The 16357-nt window shown below is 37.1% G+C and overlaps 1 protein-coding gene across 1 annotated transcript; it reads left to right on the forward strand.

Moving 5' to 3' along the window:
- Window positions 1–1218: 1218 nt before the first annotated feature.
- Window positions 1219–10242, forward strand: LOC147559165 (oligopeptide transporter 5-like). Its single transcript, XM_086659150.1, has 10 exons — window positions 1219–1623; window positions 1723–1914; window positions 2147–2281; window positions 2367–2463; window positions 7518–7969; window positions 8262–8353; window positions 8436–9276; window positions 9361–9546; window positions 9622–9875; window positions 10029–10242. Exons 1-10 carry the CDS (start codon window positions 1219–1221, stop codon window positions 10240–10242), a joined length of 2868 nt encoding a protein of 955 aa, XP_086515276.1.
- The last annotated feature ends 6115 nt before the right edge of the window (window positions 10243–16357 follow it).

Consider the following 16357-nt stretch of genomic DNA (forward strand, 5'->3'; position numbering starts at 1 on the left):
TGTAATTTCCCACCATCATTTAATTATTGGACCTGCCCCTCATTCCTTGTGTGCAGTGGGCCTGCTTCTCTTTTTGGAGAAAGGAATGGGCCTTTTGCCCAACCTCTCTTTTCTTTATGGATTATATAATTTTTTTTATGAAATTTATGGATTAAGTGAAAATGACTTTTTATGTAGTAAATAATTTCAATATAATTGAAAAAACCCTAATATTTTACTATTAACTATTTTCTATCAAAATATTAAGGCTAACTAGAGGTTAGGTTTAAAATAATTTCATTAATTATTTAAGTTCGAAATGTTAAAAGAGTTTTTTCATTATTCCCGTATTACCCTTATTCTATTTTGCTCTGTCTCTCTCTCTCTCCTTACGGCTGCAACTCGACGGGAGAAAACTAGGGCAGAGATTTTCGATCGAGAAGACGATGATTTGAAGTTTTCTTTCTTCTTTCATTGATTCATATGTAGTTCTAGGTCTTCATCTTCTCTTAGTTTTCTTTTTATACAAAGAATTAGGGTTTTTCCATCTTGCCGAAGTTATCTACTTCACTCATTCGGGACGTAATTTGTTCATCAACTATTCACATTCGTTTCCTAAGTTCATCTTCTTCATCTTCTTTACTGTAAGTTCATCTTCTTCATCTTCTTTACTGTAAGTTCATCTTCTTCATCTTCTTTATTGTAAGTTTGTTTTCTTCATCTTTAACCTAGTTTTATTTATATAATAAATTATAATTTATCTTTTGATTTGTTTGTTGTTTATATTCCTCTATCTACTTGATGAATCTTCAACCCTATATATGAATTGTTTATTTTTTGTATTATTGATTGCTTTATGTTTATTGTTTTGATTTTTTTCATACATGGTTTGTTGGTTCTGATGATCAAGTAAATATCTATTTCTGATGAATTTGTTGTGCAAATTGTGTTTGCACAATTGGGGTAGAGCAGCAAATGGTATTTTCACAATTGGGTAGAACATTACTTTTGTATTTGCAGCATTCTTAACAGATTTTTGATGAATCTTCAAACCTAAATCTGAATTGTTTATTTGATGTTATTATAGATTGCTTTTTCTTTTGTGTGTTTGATTATTTTCATACATGGTTTTGTTAGTTCTGATGAATGAGCACATTTATTTTCTGATGAATTTTGTTCTGCAAATGGTGTTTGCACAATTTGCATCATTGTTAACAGTTTTGTTTTCATGTTCAGGAGATGGATTTAGTTGAGTCATCTAGTGTGTCATCTTGTTTTACTCAAGCTGGTTCTTCATCGAACTTGTTCCAATATCCTCTCCGGTCTGAATCTTGGGGATCTGTGTTTACCGAAGTTGGTCAGAAGTTTGAAGGAGGTGTTGATCAATTTAGGTTTGCATTGAATAGGTATTCCATCAAATTTGGTTTTGGGTATAGATTGAAGAGGAACCATGCTCATCGGGTAGTAGCAGTATGTCCGGTTCAGGGTTGTGGGTGGAAGGTTCGTGGTTGTTCAAGGTTTGATATATCATCGTTATTTTATTTGAAGAAATATATTCCTGAGCACACTTGTGGTGGAGGTTTTACTGATATAAACAAGCCAGCAGTTCATTCTACTGTTGTATCTAATTTGATAGAAAGTGAAGTAAAGGTTGATCCAATGAAGAAAAACAAAGCTATTATTACTACTTTTCAATCCGATTATGGTATTAAAATCCCATACCATATTGCTTACAATGCAAAGAAAAAAGCTCTTCATTCTGCATTTGGTGATGAGGAATCTGGATATGCTAAACTTGATTGGTATACGAAGTCCATTATGAAGTGGAATCCTGGTAGTTATGTGCAGCTACAACTTGATATCGACACTTATCAGTTTGAAAGGGTTTTTGTAGCATACGACGCTTGTATTCATGGCTTTAAGTACTGCAGGCTTGTTATTTTGGATTGATGGGACGCATCTTAAATCCAAATATAAGGAGACTTTGTTAACAGCTTCTGCGAAGAATGGTAAGGAAGGTATGATTTCTAAGTTCATGAATTTATGTATGCAAAGATAGTTGGCTTGAAACTGTTATAGGTACTTTCTTAGGTTTCTGTATGCACACCTGATTGGGAACAATGTGTGGTATGCAAACATCTGTTTGCATGTTTTGTTATGCAAACAGGTGTTTGCATCTGGGTGTTCTGCAACCATATTTGCAAACATGTTCGCATGTTCAACCTTTGCAAATATATGTCATGCAAACATGTTTGCATGTTCAACCTCTGCAAATATATGTCATGCAAACATGTTTGTTATGGTTTCTTAAGTTAATGAACTTATATAGTTTTGTTTAACCAGTATTTTAGTTGCAATTTATTTATTTAATTACGTTTTCTTTTCAGTATTTTTTTACTATTGCTTTAGCTGCTGTTAGTGTTGAAAACAATTCAAATTGGAATTGGTTTTTGGAGAATTTGGCTCTTGTTGTAGATATAAGTCGTACATATACTTTCTTATCTGATCGTCACCCGAGTATTATCAAAGGAGTTAGTGATCTTTTTCCAAATGCACACCATATACTTACTTTAGTGTTGATTTAGTCGATTGTAGAGAAATTATAATCTTTAGAAACCCTAAAATTCGAGGAAGAAGATGAGATGAACGAAGATTTCACTGTGGAAACTCAAGGGTCTCTGAATCGCGAGGGAAAGAAGAGAGATTTGATTTTTTTATTTCTAAAAATTCCTTATATATGTTGGATAGGCGCGTCATTTGCAAATTTGTTAAGGACAAGGATGACACTTCACATTTTCGAGACACTCTCGGGATCTTTTTGACCTCTTTGATAATTTCCAAATGTTATGTGTCTTTCCAACTATTTTGCATATTTTTTTGACCTAAATAGTTATTACCTCATGGATTAAATACTTGGTGTCTTCTAACCGTTACTTTTTGATGATTTATTTCATACTAGGTTCCTACCGCGCCCTACGGGCGCGGTAGATCCCTTTTGGCTACGCCTTTGTGTCAAGAATATTGTAACAGTTGAATAGCCATTTTACATGTAGAGAAAACAATAATTATGCATTAAACAACCAAGAGGAGCAATCAAATACTAAGCTATTTACATTTAAAAAAAGAGAATTACATTCAAAAAAAGAAAAATAATATTTCATTGAAGCCTGCACTATAAAATAGATGTGAGAGATTGTTTTTTTTCTTATAGTGAAAAGATATCAGTCTCGCAAGAGTTCTATTTATATATTTTTCGAAGTAGTTACTTTGGGAAGTTTAATGTGGAAGAGAGATTTTCTCCCCCACAGAGAGAAGATGATGATGTGGTCGTGATAGGTGACTTGGCACAGAGAGAAGATGAGATGGAGGAGAAAGAGTAACGGGCAGTTAAAGATAACGGAAAAAGGGGGCCATACGGGAATATTTGCTAAAGTAGGGGGCCAGGCAGGAAGCTGGTCACAAAGTTGGGGGCCATTTGGTAAATAACCCGATTAACAATGTTGTTCCTCTGGTTATGATTTGAGTTCACTTTAACTCTGTCTGGTCTTGATTAAGCTAGAGTCTGGGTTGAATTAGGGAACTTCCTTTCTCTAAGCTATAGAGAGATAAACGATAAGCGAATACCGACTTTATCAGTAATTCCTTCTTTCGGATTAACCGAGATAGACAAAAGATAATGGAGTCGAGGCGAGAATATATTCTCTTTCCTTAGGGTGTATGCCTTCGGGATACAACGACTATCCTTTCAGAATTTTAAGATGGTACTTCTATATTCTGAAAGCGGACGAACCTTCGTAAATAATATGAGCTCTTGAGGCGAATAAATCTTCTAGACACTCGGATACTTCTCTCTTCCTTTTCTAGATATACTAGAATACTTTTCGTTTCTGAGTTTGACGAGTCGGGTCGAGCCAAAATCGGCTCTGATTCCAACAATCCCCCACATGAATGAAAATTTGAGGTTTTATGCTATGATATATGCAGACATTCTATACTGATAGACTGACACTGACAGAGCTCATAAGCGGAACTTCGCTGCATCGGAAGAAGGTAGTCTTTGGACTTTGAACCTTTCCTAGTGAATAACTACAAGGTCTAAAAGGACGGCAGTGAACTTTTCGTCTTGAACTGATACTAGGAATTGTAATCCAAAATAGCTATCACACAGCTAATCCCTTACTTACTTAGGTTCTCGGTTGTGTTCATTTCGGCCCTGAACAATCCCGATTTCATGTGTGCTTTAGAGAAGTCGGCATCGACGACCTTCCCATGGAACCGGCATCAATTCACACACATATAGGTTATCCGTAATAAGGTATCCTGCTATACCTCACGTTAGAATCAAGTTCTAAGTTTTCGGATTCATTAAAAGCTTAATGCTTAGCCTCTCACTGCAGGCAACACTGTTTTCATCCTATGAATGGGTAAGAGATAAAAAATCTCTTACAGTGTTACTGTCGAGTCAGGATATAGCTTCAGTTTCCCTTTGAACCTAGATTGTGGGATCTCCAGTCATCTAGGTAGGGTTTCACCATGCCTTCACTCATTTACTTTAGGCGTTTTTGCCACATTCCCCTTGATGATGCAATTTCAACTCTCTTGTTCACCCTTGTTCTTTACGGATCCGCCAGGTAACTTAGGATTGAGCATAATTTTAATTTATGCATTCCTTGAGAGCAATTGCTTTAAGGTGCTAGTCTATTTATTTTGAATTCTCTAGACTTACCGTATTAGTGCCTAGGCAACAACTACTTAGGTTTATTGCGTGCACTGGCTTCAATCACAAACAAATATCCTCCAGGAAGTTCACCTACTTCCTTTGCTTTCTCCAGAGCAATGTATCCATCAAGGCCTTTAGGATTACATTGTTGATCCAGCTATGCACGTCTGCCCTTTGAGGAATTTTGTGATATCGTAGCCCTTGGTGATTTTTCCAAATCCACTGTTAGACTTTGTATCTGAGATTCAAGTGTTGTCAACATATCTCCATTTTCATTCATTTGTGATATGTACAACCAAATTATACGAGTCTACTAAGATACCTAAAAACTATTTGTTACTCAGATAACTCTTTCTTGAATTTGTTCAAATTCATGTATTTATGCTTATCGTGGTTCTTGAGTGGTTATTCTACCATTCTCTGTCTAACCATGCACTTAGATTATCAATCATGACTAACGAGTCAATCTGGAAAAACATCGAATAATATCTTCTCAAACACTTTCTTATTCCTAACTAGTATTTTCTGTTATTTTGAACAGATGATTCACGGTTGAATCTCGTTACTTAGTTTAGGATTAGAAAGAGAAGTTCTTTCCATTTGTGTTTTTCCAGATTTGTTGAGTGAATTAGACATTCACGTCATCACTATATTCACATACTTGATTTCTCAATCCTATCACAACTTAGTGAATATAACTACAGTTCTTAGCTCAATGAAACCTTATCGACCAAACATTCTTTTTGGCTAAATCTGGTTTCCGAGGTGTTCCATAATTTCCCTTTTCTCACGTCCCTACGACGTTATATCTTAAGGAGAATTTGGAGACTTTTATGCCATTTATTTCTTTATAATTGGCTTTTTGGTTCGTTTTTGGTTCCCCCCACATTTCAAGAGTATTTTCTCTTATTCGTCAACTTGGGTGGAATCTTACAATATTCTATATAGGGTACCGTTCAGATATGTAACAATATCTGCCCCCACAGTTCTAGGGTAACCAATGGATTCTCCTATTTGACAAAACTATTTTCGTACACAATTTCTATAGTGTAGCGTTTTAGTTTTGTTTCATAACATGATCATTAGAACCTTGAGATATAACACAAGGTGAGTTTCTCTTTTAACTCTTTCTTAAGTTATATGTCTTAACATATATACTCCGTTGATAGATTTAAAACTATCGCATGATCATCAAAATTATTATTTTCTATTTTGTCCTTCATCGTCTCTAGATTTCGTTCACACTCTTGAATCGAAAATCTTACTAAGACCCTTGAATTTACTATTCGAGTCACGTCTAGACCGAATGATGTAATATTTAACTTTACGTCTTATCAACCTTAATTCTCTTGTCTATCCAAGAAGATTAGGTTGCCATGAGGATTTATGAAGAACTATTCTGTAATGGTACAGAACTAGGGACCTCCTTACAAAGACTTAGGGATTTATTTATAATAACTCCTGATCTCGAGATCTTTCAGCAAAGGTCCTTCCTTTTAACATATCTGAGGATCCTCTTGTGATTCTTAGACAGGTCTAAGGACCTTCTAGAGAATTTACCGTCTGAGTATGTTATGCGAAATAACTAACTTTCTCGAAGACAAGTTTAATTTTCTGAATTTTGCATTCTCCGTCAACTTTGTATTAGAGACTGTTTCACAAAATTTTCATTGTCTCAGACCGATGAGTTATTTCGAACATTTCATCGTCTTGTAACTCTTTGTACAATGAGAACATTCTGTCGTCAGCCTTGTCTAACCGCTACCCGTCCGCCCATACCCGAATTACTCGAGCTTCTTAATGGGCTTGGACGGGTAATGGACAAGGCGAATTTCAAAATTGCCCGTCCGATTAACCCGTTTACCGTAATAGCCATTGAAAATTGGTGCCTGACCCGCCCAACCTGATGCTTCAAGTGCCCATGGACGTCCATACCCGCCCAATTCCCACCCCTACTCTGTACTAGCAGCTCTATGCTTTCACACTCCGACTTAAGGGTTCATCATACGCACCACACACATTACATCTTTATCTACTTTCTTACACCTCGATGACATCACCACTTGACTCTTTTTTCTTGCAGTTTTATTTGTTTTCTTGCTCTAGTTTGAATTGCTTCACATTGTTTTTGTGTTAGTTTTCTCTTTTTGTTCATCAACTCCTCTGTTTTTTGTTAGTTCTCTGTTTTTCTATTTCGCAACCACCAAGGTTGCTTCCCTCTTTTTATCAATGAAATGACCTTATTAAAAAAACTAAACATATTCGTTCTTGACACTTTCTAAACAAATAATTTTGCCTAAATGGATTAACATAAAAGGCATGATATGGAAAGAAACCCTAGGTTCTAGTAAGTATTCAAATCATTTGGTTCGAGGCACGCTGACGATTCAAAAAAAAAAAAAATGCATTACAATCATTTTCTATCAGAGAACAAATCATTTTGCCTAAATGGATTAGCATAAAATGCATGATGGAAGTTAATAAAATCCCAAAGAAGATATTTCCTTCTTTATGACAGAGATAGTAAGAATATTTCCCTACCCAACAATTCCAAGGGATTAAGGAAAGTTTCTAATCATTTCCTTAATACCCTTCTCACTGTGATGGTCATTATATTATACTAATCATATCTCCAAATAACCCATTGGAAAAAACTAATGGGGAACAGAGAAAGACTAGGTTTCTCTCTCTCTCTCTCTCTCTCTCTCTCTCTCTCTCTCTCTCTCTCTCTCTCTCTCTCTCTCTCTCTCTCTCTCTCTCTCTCTCTCTCTCTCCTTCTTCTATTCATCTAACAATCAGGTGTAATGTTGATTTGCAGATGATGTAGATGAAGAAATAAATGACAACCCAATAGAGGCAGTGAGACAGACAGTACCCATCACGGATGATCCCACATTGCATGTCTTAACATTTAGAACATGGATAATAGGTCCAATTACATGCGCTTTATTGGCATTTGTCACACAATTCTTGGGTTTTCGGCAAACTCCCATCAGCATAGATTCTTCATGTGTCCTAATTTTCACCCTTGTAACTGGAAGGCTACTTGCAGCAATACTACCTGCGAAAACCATAAGAATACCAATCATAAATTGGTCTTTTTCGACAAACCCGGGTCCTTTCAATATTAAAGAACATGTTTTGTTAAATATGCTAGCAAAGTCCGGTCTGGATGGCCCGTATACATTAGTTATAGTTACCATTGCCAAGGCTTTCTACCACAAAAATGTTAGCTTTTGGGCATCATTTATTTTAATTCAAACCACACAGGTGAGTTATTTTATTTATATTCATCCCATTATAGTTTTATGTTTGATATGCATTGTTTATTAATATGGTTGGTATGTTTTTTATTTTCGGAAATGCTATAACCTGACAAAAAGTCGTTCGAATGGCCCCAGCAAGGTAAGTTTCTGACATCATGTGCGAAATTTGTCTTGTCGGGCCAATCAGACGAATTTTTGTAGGGACAAGTAACACTGTTGTTTAATTTTACATACGAAGAGAGCACTCCTATAACGTAAAGATTGACTTGTATTGTTGATTTACATTATTTCAATAGATGGTTGGTTATGGATTCGCCGGAACAGTCACGAAGTTCCTTGTCAATTCCCCTTATATGTGGTGGCCTTATACTCTTCTCGATGTCTCTCTGTACAGGTCTCTCTCTCTGTCTCTCTCACTCCTATATATGTGTTTGTCTCTGAGAATGTAATGGGGTCTTCTCTTTATGTAGGTTGTTGCATGAAACGGGTAAACCAAGAGCCAAAAAACAACTAAGAGGACTCCAATTTTTCATGATAGTAACCGTCTCAAGCTTTGCCTACCATATCATCCCATACTATTTCTTTCCTTCTATTAGTACTATCTCACTTGTCTGTTTGGTTTGGAGAAATTCGATTTTCGCCCAACAAATTGGTTCGGGGCTTCATGGTCTTGGCATTGGATCCTTCTCACTAGACTGGAATGTCATATCTGGTTTCTTAGGAAATCCCTTAGTTATACCAATGTCCTCTATCATAAATACAATGGTTGGTTTCATTCTAGTGGCATACATTACCGTTCCTATCTCATATTGGGGTAATGCGTACAATGCCAAGCGATTCCCTTTCTTCTCCAGTAGTGTTTATGATTCAAATGGACAACAATACAACATCTCCCGCGTCCTTAATAATGACGATTTAACTCTTAATAAACAATTATACGATAACTACTCAGTCATCTATATGAGTATTTATCTCCTCTTTTCGTATGGGTTTAGATTTGCATCTGAGACAGCTTCTTTGACTTACTTCTTTATTTACCATGGTAAAGAGAGTTGGATCATATTCAAGAAAGCTTTGAAAGGCAAAGACCAATTCAATGATGTCCATAACAGGCTAATGAGGAAATCATATAAACCCATTCCACAGTGGTGGTTTTACACTATCATAGTTCCCATGATTGCTCTTGCTATAATCAATTCTTTCTACTTGGGTACTGATTTTCAGATCCCATATTGGGGAGTTCTATTGGGATACTTGTTCCCTCTTATTCTAATTCTTCCTTCTGGTGTCATAACAGCTACCACTGGCAGAGTACGTATGTCGTTTGACATTTGTTCATAGATACTTTCAATATCTTTTTCTCTGAAGAAAGCTAATTTGTTTTATTATTTTCAGGAAGGCATTGATATTTATGGTCTTTCACAGTTAATTATGGGTTCACTATATCCTGGATACCCTCTCGCAAACTTGGCTTTTAAAAGTTATTGTTTCGGCACCTCGTATACAACCATGACCATCATCCCTGAACTTAAGATTGGACATTACATGAAGATTCCTCCGAAGTCATTATTCTTCACTCAGGTAAACAAACAACTAGTGCATTGATTTTTATTCATCCACGCTACTATTACGTTTAAACTTATGCATTTTGTTTAGGTTGTTGGCTCATTCATCTCATATTCAATTGGTCTTTGTACATTGTGGTGGCTATTGGGGAGTGTGAAGAACATTTGTGATCTAGACAAACTTCCTGTGGGTAGTCCATGGACATGTCCGTTTGAGCATAGACAATTTAGTAGCACGATGGTATGGGGAGGAGTCGGGCCGTCTCATGTTTTTGCACCTTATGGCCAATACAAGAATTTCTATTATTTCTTTTTGGTCGGAATTTTCGCAACTCTGCTAGTGTGGTTAGTTGGATATATGTTTCCCAACAAGAAGTGGATTAGGCTAATTAACGTACCTGTTATTTTATCGGCCGTACAAAACTCTCCCCCGATTGCGGCAATACATTTTTGGTCTTGGTTTTCTCTCGCGGTTCTTTTTAATTGGATTTTGTATAGGAAAAACAAAAGGTGGGCTAAATATAACTATGATTTGTGTAATGGGATTTCCCTAGGGGCGGCGATTGTGGCTCTACTAACATCCTTTACCCTTGGTCTGGGAGGTGTTTATGGATTGAGCTGGTGGGGATTGGATTATGATGATCATTGTCCTTTTGCTACTTGCCCTACCGCCCGCGGTGTTATCGTCGATGGTTGCCCTATTATTATCTAGCACATATATTCACTTACTGAAGCCTATATTTGTCATAGAGTACAAATTTTACTTTGAATTTCAAGGATTGTGGTTGTCTTTAGATAGAATCTTATGTCGATGCCTCATTCAATATTAATTTCTACTCATGCATTTATATATTCTAGTCTTTGGCTTACGTACCTTGGTCGATATATAACTTCTTTCTCAGAACTAGAACATGACAGATTATGTAAAGGTAGATAAGAGCTCTGAAAGCTCCCTCAAAATGAAAGGGGTATAATTTAGTTGCATCTGTCATGGATTGCTCATATAAAAAACATTGATTTATCTATGTATGAAGTTAAGGAATTGTACATGGTTAATCAATTTGTCTATGTACAACTGTAATATATATTTTCTGCACTATGATTACTATATATCTAGTACATATGTTTAGGAAGAAGAACTTGCTTGCATCTTCTACTCAATATTATGTAATATTGTGCCGAAGAGTGCTAATGAAACAACTAAGTTGAAATAAATAAATAATAAAATCCAACTTTTATATAGTTAAATATTTTATTTATTAAACCAATTATTGAATTACCCACCTCGATATATTGTTAATCCTATAATGCTCTAGTTCCAGACATTTGGTGTTCCTTCATGTCCACCTACAACTCTAATCATGGAATCCTTTTAAGCTCGTAGAAAGGACTATACTCAAGTACTTCTTTTTTTCTCTTCAACAAAAAAAAACAACCGATTTCATACCCAGGCATTCAAGAATCTGATTTGTAGTTGCTTGATATGGATACATCATTGTGAGGCTCGCCTTCTTTTGAACCATTGTGGCTTACCCATTTTAAGATTGCATGTTCGAGGAGAACAAGTTCCCGCATGGTCAAGGAGAACAAGTTCCCGCCTGAGCCCAAAACCTAGTAACGCATAGGTACTCATCATGAGAAAACTAGGCTACGACGAACATTGGATCAAGATGATCTATACTTGCATCTCTACTTCATCTATGTTAGTGCTTATTAATGGTCGACCAGGTAAAGCTTTTTATCCTTCTAGGGGTATTCGGCAAGGTGACCCGCTTTCCCCGTTCCTCTTCACCTTAGCTATGGAAGGCCTAAGTCGTAAGTTGATGATGAATAATAATCAAGCTAGGTTTTTGGGTTTTCCAACTTATCATGCCGACTTTGAGATCTCACACCTCCTTTTTGCCGACGATTGCATCCTTTTTGGTAAAAACACTATAGACAACATTCACACCCTCAAAGATATTCTTCAGGACTTCTGTGATAGCTCGGGACAAATGATTAACTATGCTAAATCCAACATCTTCTACTCTAAGGATTCACACCCCAAGTTCAAAAGACTGATTATGCGCACTCTGAAAGTTAAATATGCCTCCGCCTTAGAGAAATACCTGGGAGCCCAGTTGTTCATCGGAGCACAGAAAACCACAGTTTTCAAGGATATTCTAGAGCACATCGAAAATAAGCTCAACAAGTGGAACCACTCGTTCCTATCCCAAGCTGGTCGCACCGTGGTCATCTCAGCCATAGCGGCGGTCGTACCCCGATACCAGATGCAGTGCTTTGCAATTCCTAAAGGAATAAGCAAAAGCATCAAGGCCGTTCAACGGAATTTCTGGTGGGGTAAGTCGAAAGGTATTTGCACCAAAGCCTGGTCTGGTATCTGCACTCCTAAGAAACTTGGAGGGCTAGGGCTTCATCTGCCAGATCTGGATAATACAACTCTCCTCTCTAAGATGGCCTGGCGTGTCAAAACTGAATCTGAAGCAATATGGGTCAAACTCCTTAAAGCCAAGTACTTCCCGCACTCCAACACCCCAGGCTCTGCTAAAGCTCATCACTCCTGGAATTGGAAGACGATCAGAAAGCACTATAGCCTTCTTGATGATCTATCAACTTGGGAAGTGCAATCGGGAAACGACATTAACACCTGGACTGACAATTGGATCCCTGACATCAATGGCACGATTCCGAACAACAATCAATCCGATCTTACCAAAGTAGCTCAACTCATCTCGAACAACAACTGGAATAATGAAGTGCTCAGAGCCAATTTCGACATTAATACTCAGAATCTTATTAAAACCATCCCGGTGAATAGCAAAGGTAAGGACCAGCTCAAATGGAAACTTACCAAATCAGGTAAATTCACGGTTGTTTCCATGTATCAGCACCTCAGCAATAATAACAGTAATCACAACGCTACTAATCAGAACTGGAATTTCATCTGGTCTCTCCCGACTGTTCCGCTCATCAAAATGTTCATCTGGAAAATCTGCACTAAAGTACTCCCCGTTAGGGAAAGAATTGGTAAATATATCAACAATAATAGTATTTGTCCCAACTGCACTAGTATAGAATCTATTAAACATGCTCTTTTACACTCCGCGTTGGCTAAGAACATCTGGTTTAACTACAATATCATATCTGAAAATATTACATCCATATCTGACTGGATCTTCTCATGGGAAAATCATAGTCATCTCTGCTACACAAGAGAAAATATTCACTTTGCGACCATTTTATGAATTTTATGGAAAGTGAGGTGTGACCATTGATTTCAATATGAAATCAATGACCTAAACAAAATTATCAGAATGATCGAAAACTTTCCAAAAATAAATATTAAACAAGAAAAAATTAAACATACTTCTAGTGAGAAATGGCAACCCCCGCCCCAGAATTTTATTAAGGTGAATGTCGATGCATCTTTTACTAATATAACATCCAATGTGGGAATTAGCTTGATTGTTCACAATGCAGAATCGAAATTCATAGAAGCGAAAGTAAAATCCACTAGAGCCAGAAATAGTGAAGAAGGAGAAGCGATGGCAATCTTACTCGGCCTCAAATGGGCGAAAGCTAATCAACTCAAGAATATTATTGTAGAATGCGACAATATCAATCTCATCAAACATCTCCACAATAAGCATCACACGGTACACTGACAATCTTTAATTCAGATCCGGAAAATTCGAGAAAGCAGAAAAGAATTCGAAGTGGTGAAATTCAAGTATAAGAAAAGAGAACTCAAATCCAGTGCATACAGACTAGCTAAATGGGCAAGGAAGAAAAACGCGAGCAAAATGTGGAAGAATATACCTTGTATTTTAGTTAATAAATATTGTAATAACGCTGTTATTTAATCTATGAAAGTTAGTTCAACAAAAAAAAAAGGTACTCATACCATCCAATTCCCACCCTACTTTCGAAAATGAATTTTGTAAAGACGGGTTAGTTCACAAGAATATTTATCACTAAAGTCAAATATTACTTGCTTCTATAGGGATGCCCCACTACTAACTTTGATAATACTAGTTAGGCCTTAATCTCTTAAAAGGGAAAATTTAATGCCTACATCTTTTTAGATTTGTGATATACAAACTGTGGCTTAAGTTCAACCGCCGAAAAATGGGAAAAAGCTTATGTGTAGAAAGTAAGTATATGGTTCGTCGGCATAGTATTTTCAACTTCGTTAAGTCGGAAGTTGTTTGAAGGTCTACTCCACTCGGCTAAACCGAGTGGATTAGGACCACGTTTAGGATAGGATTCCTAATATAATTAGGTTTCCTAGTATGATTAGGATTGTTGTATTTTAGATAAACATGATTAGATAGAGATCATAAGAGTTTCATATCTCTAAAACTTCTCCAATATAAACCTATATAAAGGGATCCATACATGATGTAAAATACAAGTTGTAGTAAATAAACCAAGGTATTTACCCATACCTCTCTCTCTCTCTCGATCACACTTCATCACCATCACCTCTCGGTATCACCCGAGAAGCTTCATCATCTACTTTCGGTTATACCCGAGAGCTTCAAGCTATCAACCTCGGTTATACCCGAGAACCCACGTCATCATCCTCGGCTTAAACCGAGAGCTAGCTAACTCACTTCAATCTCTCTCGGTTTTCACCCGAGCTCTCCCTCCATAACTCGGGTTCATCCATGTTTATCACATAGAGGTTTTCACCTCTTCACATGGTATAAGAACCTAATATTTTTTTTCTCTTGAATCATGACTACTCCCGAAACTTCGGAAACTTCTCAAGTTCACACTAATATCAATAGTGGGCCGTTTGATGTTCACCATTCGGATTCCCCCACTACTATTCTCATTACACCACTTCTAACCGGTGATAATTACTCCTCATGGTCTCGAGGAATGTCAAAAGCTTTAAGAGCAAAGGCAAATTTGGTTTCGTAGATGGAAGCATCGACAAACCCACCGATTAATGAATTAGAAGAATGGGGACGATGTAACGATCTCGTTTCTAGTTGGCTTATCAATTCGGTAGACCCACCTCTTTGATCATCCATCTTATACGATGAGACGGCATCCGATATATGGCATAATCTCTATGACCGATTTCATCAAAGTAATGCTCCAAAAATTTTCCAACTTAGGAGAGCAATTTCTTGTCTTAAACAAGACAATTCCGACGTTTCAACGTATTTTACTAATCTCAAGGCTCTTCAAGACGAACTCAATTCCTTGTTGATCACCAAGCCTTGTACATGTGGTCATGGTCGTTCCTTGGTAGAAAGAACAAACCAAGATAGAGCCATGGAGTTTCTCCAAGGACTTAACGATAGATTCTCATCTATCCGGAGTCAAATTTTGTTGATTGAACCCTTCCCATCAATCCTACGTATTCATTCCTTTATTAAACAAGAAGATGTTCAAAAAAATCTCATTGCTCCTATGAGTATCGACTCCAACAACGCTGCTTTTGTCGTTGGGACTAATGAGTATAATCAAAACCGATACAACGGTTCGGAGAGGCAACGTACAAAACGACCTCGACCCTTTTGTGACAATTGCAAGATTTATGGTCATGATGTTTCTTCTTGTTATAAGATACATGGTTATCCGCCCAATTATGGTCAACGCAATTAAAACCGCAACCGACAAGACCCTATGGCCAACTCGGTTTCGGATCAAGGGACGGGGGTGCCTACAACAACTTCATAACTAATGAACAATATCAAAACATCCTTGCTCTCTTGGAACGAACACAACAACCCACAACCACTCACTCTAACGGCACCAACAAAGATCCTCTTATTTACTAAACCGGTATATATTCTTCTTCTTTTCATCCTCCATGGGTCGTTGATTCGGGAGCCGCTAAACATATTTGTTCAAATCTTTCACGATTTTCTTCTTATTCCCTTGCACCACCGGACTTATATGCCCGATTACCGGACGGTTCCCGAGTCAAGGTAGATCACATTGGTACCGTCTATTTTACAAATAGATTTTATTTACAAGATGTGCTTCATATTCCATCTTTCCAATTTAATCTCATATCTATTTCTCAAATATCTAATTCACTTCGTTGTACCGTCCTATTTGACCGCAATTTGTGTGTGTTTCAGGACCGAACAACGAGGACGAAGATTGGGCATGGTCTTCATGATGACCTTTACTTCCTTCGCACGGAGCGTCCCATCCTTTCGGTTTCAAGTTTAGATAGTTCTAGTCATGAGTCTTTTTCTTTATGGCATTCCCGTTTGGGACATCCGTCTTTTAGTCGTTTTCAATTTTTTAATTCTAAACTTCCATGTTTAAATTTTAAATTTTTATCTAATAAAGTACCGTGCGATATTTGTCCACTTTCTAAACAATCTCGGTTACCTTTCCCACTTAGTACTTCTTCCTCCTCTCATATATTTGAGTTAGTACATGCGGATGTATGGGGACCCTTTCCGATCCCATCCACCTCCGAGTGTAGATATTTTTTAACCCTTGTCGACGATTTTTCACGTTATACTTGGATTTTTCTTATGAGTTCCAAATCGAACGCTAGCAAATTCGTAACTAATTTCTTCAATAATTGCAAAATAAAAACATTAAGATCGGACAATGGATCCGAATTCATGAACTCTTATTTACAAAATTGGTTCGTTGACAAAGGAATTGTACATCAACGTAGTTGTACTTATACACCCCAACAAAACGGGGTGGTTGAACGAAAGCATCGCCACATTCTTGAAGTGGCCCGTTCTTTACGCCTTCAAGCGAATCTTCCTCTCTCTTTTTGGGGTGAATGTGTATTAACCGCCGTTTATTTGATAAACAAATTACCAACACCCAACTTA

Source organism: Eschscholzia californica, unplaced genomic scaffold, assembly GCF_041429995.1.
Source record: "Eschscholzia californica isolate CP2 unplaced genomic scaffold, dmEscCali1.0.p SCAF_2, whole genome shotgun sequence".
NCBI classification, from domain to species: domain Eukaryota; kingdom Viridiplantae; phylum Streptophyta; class Magnoliopsida; order Ranunculales; family Papaveraceae; genus Eschscholzia; species Eschscholzia californica.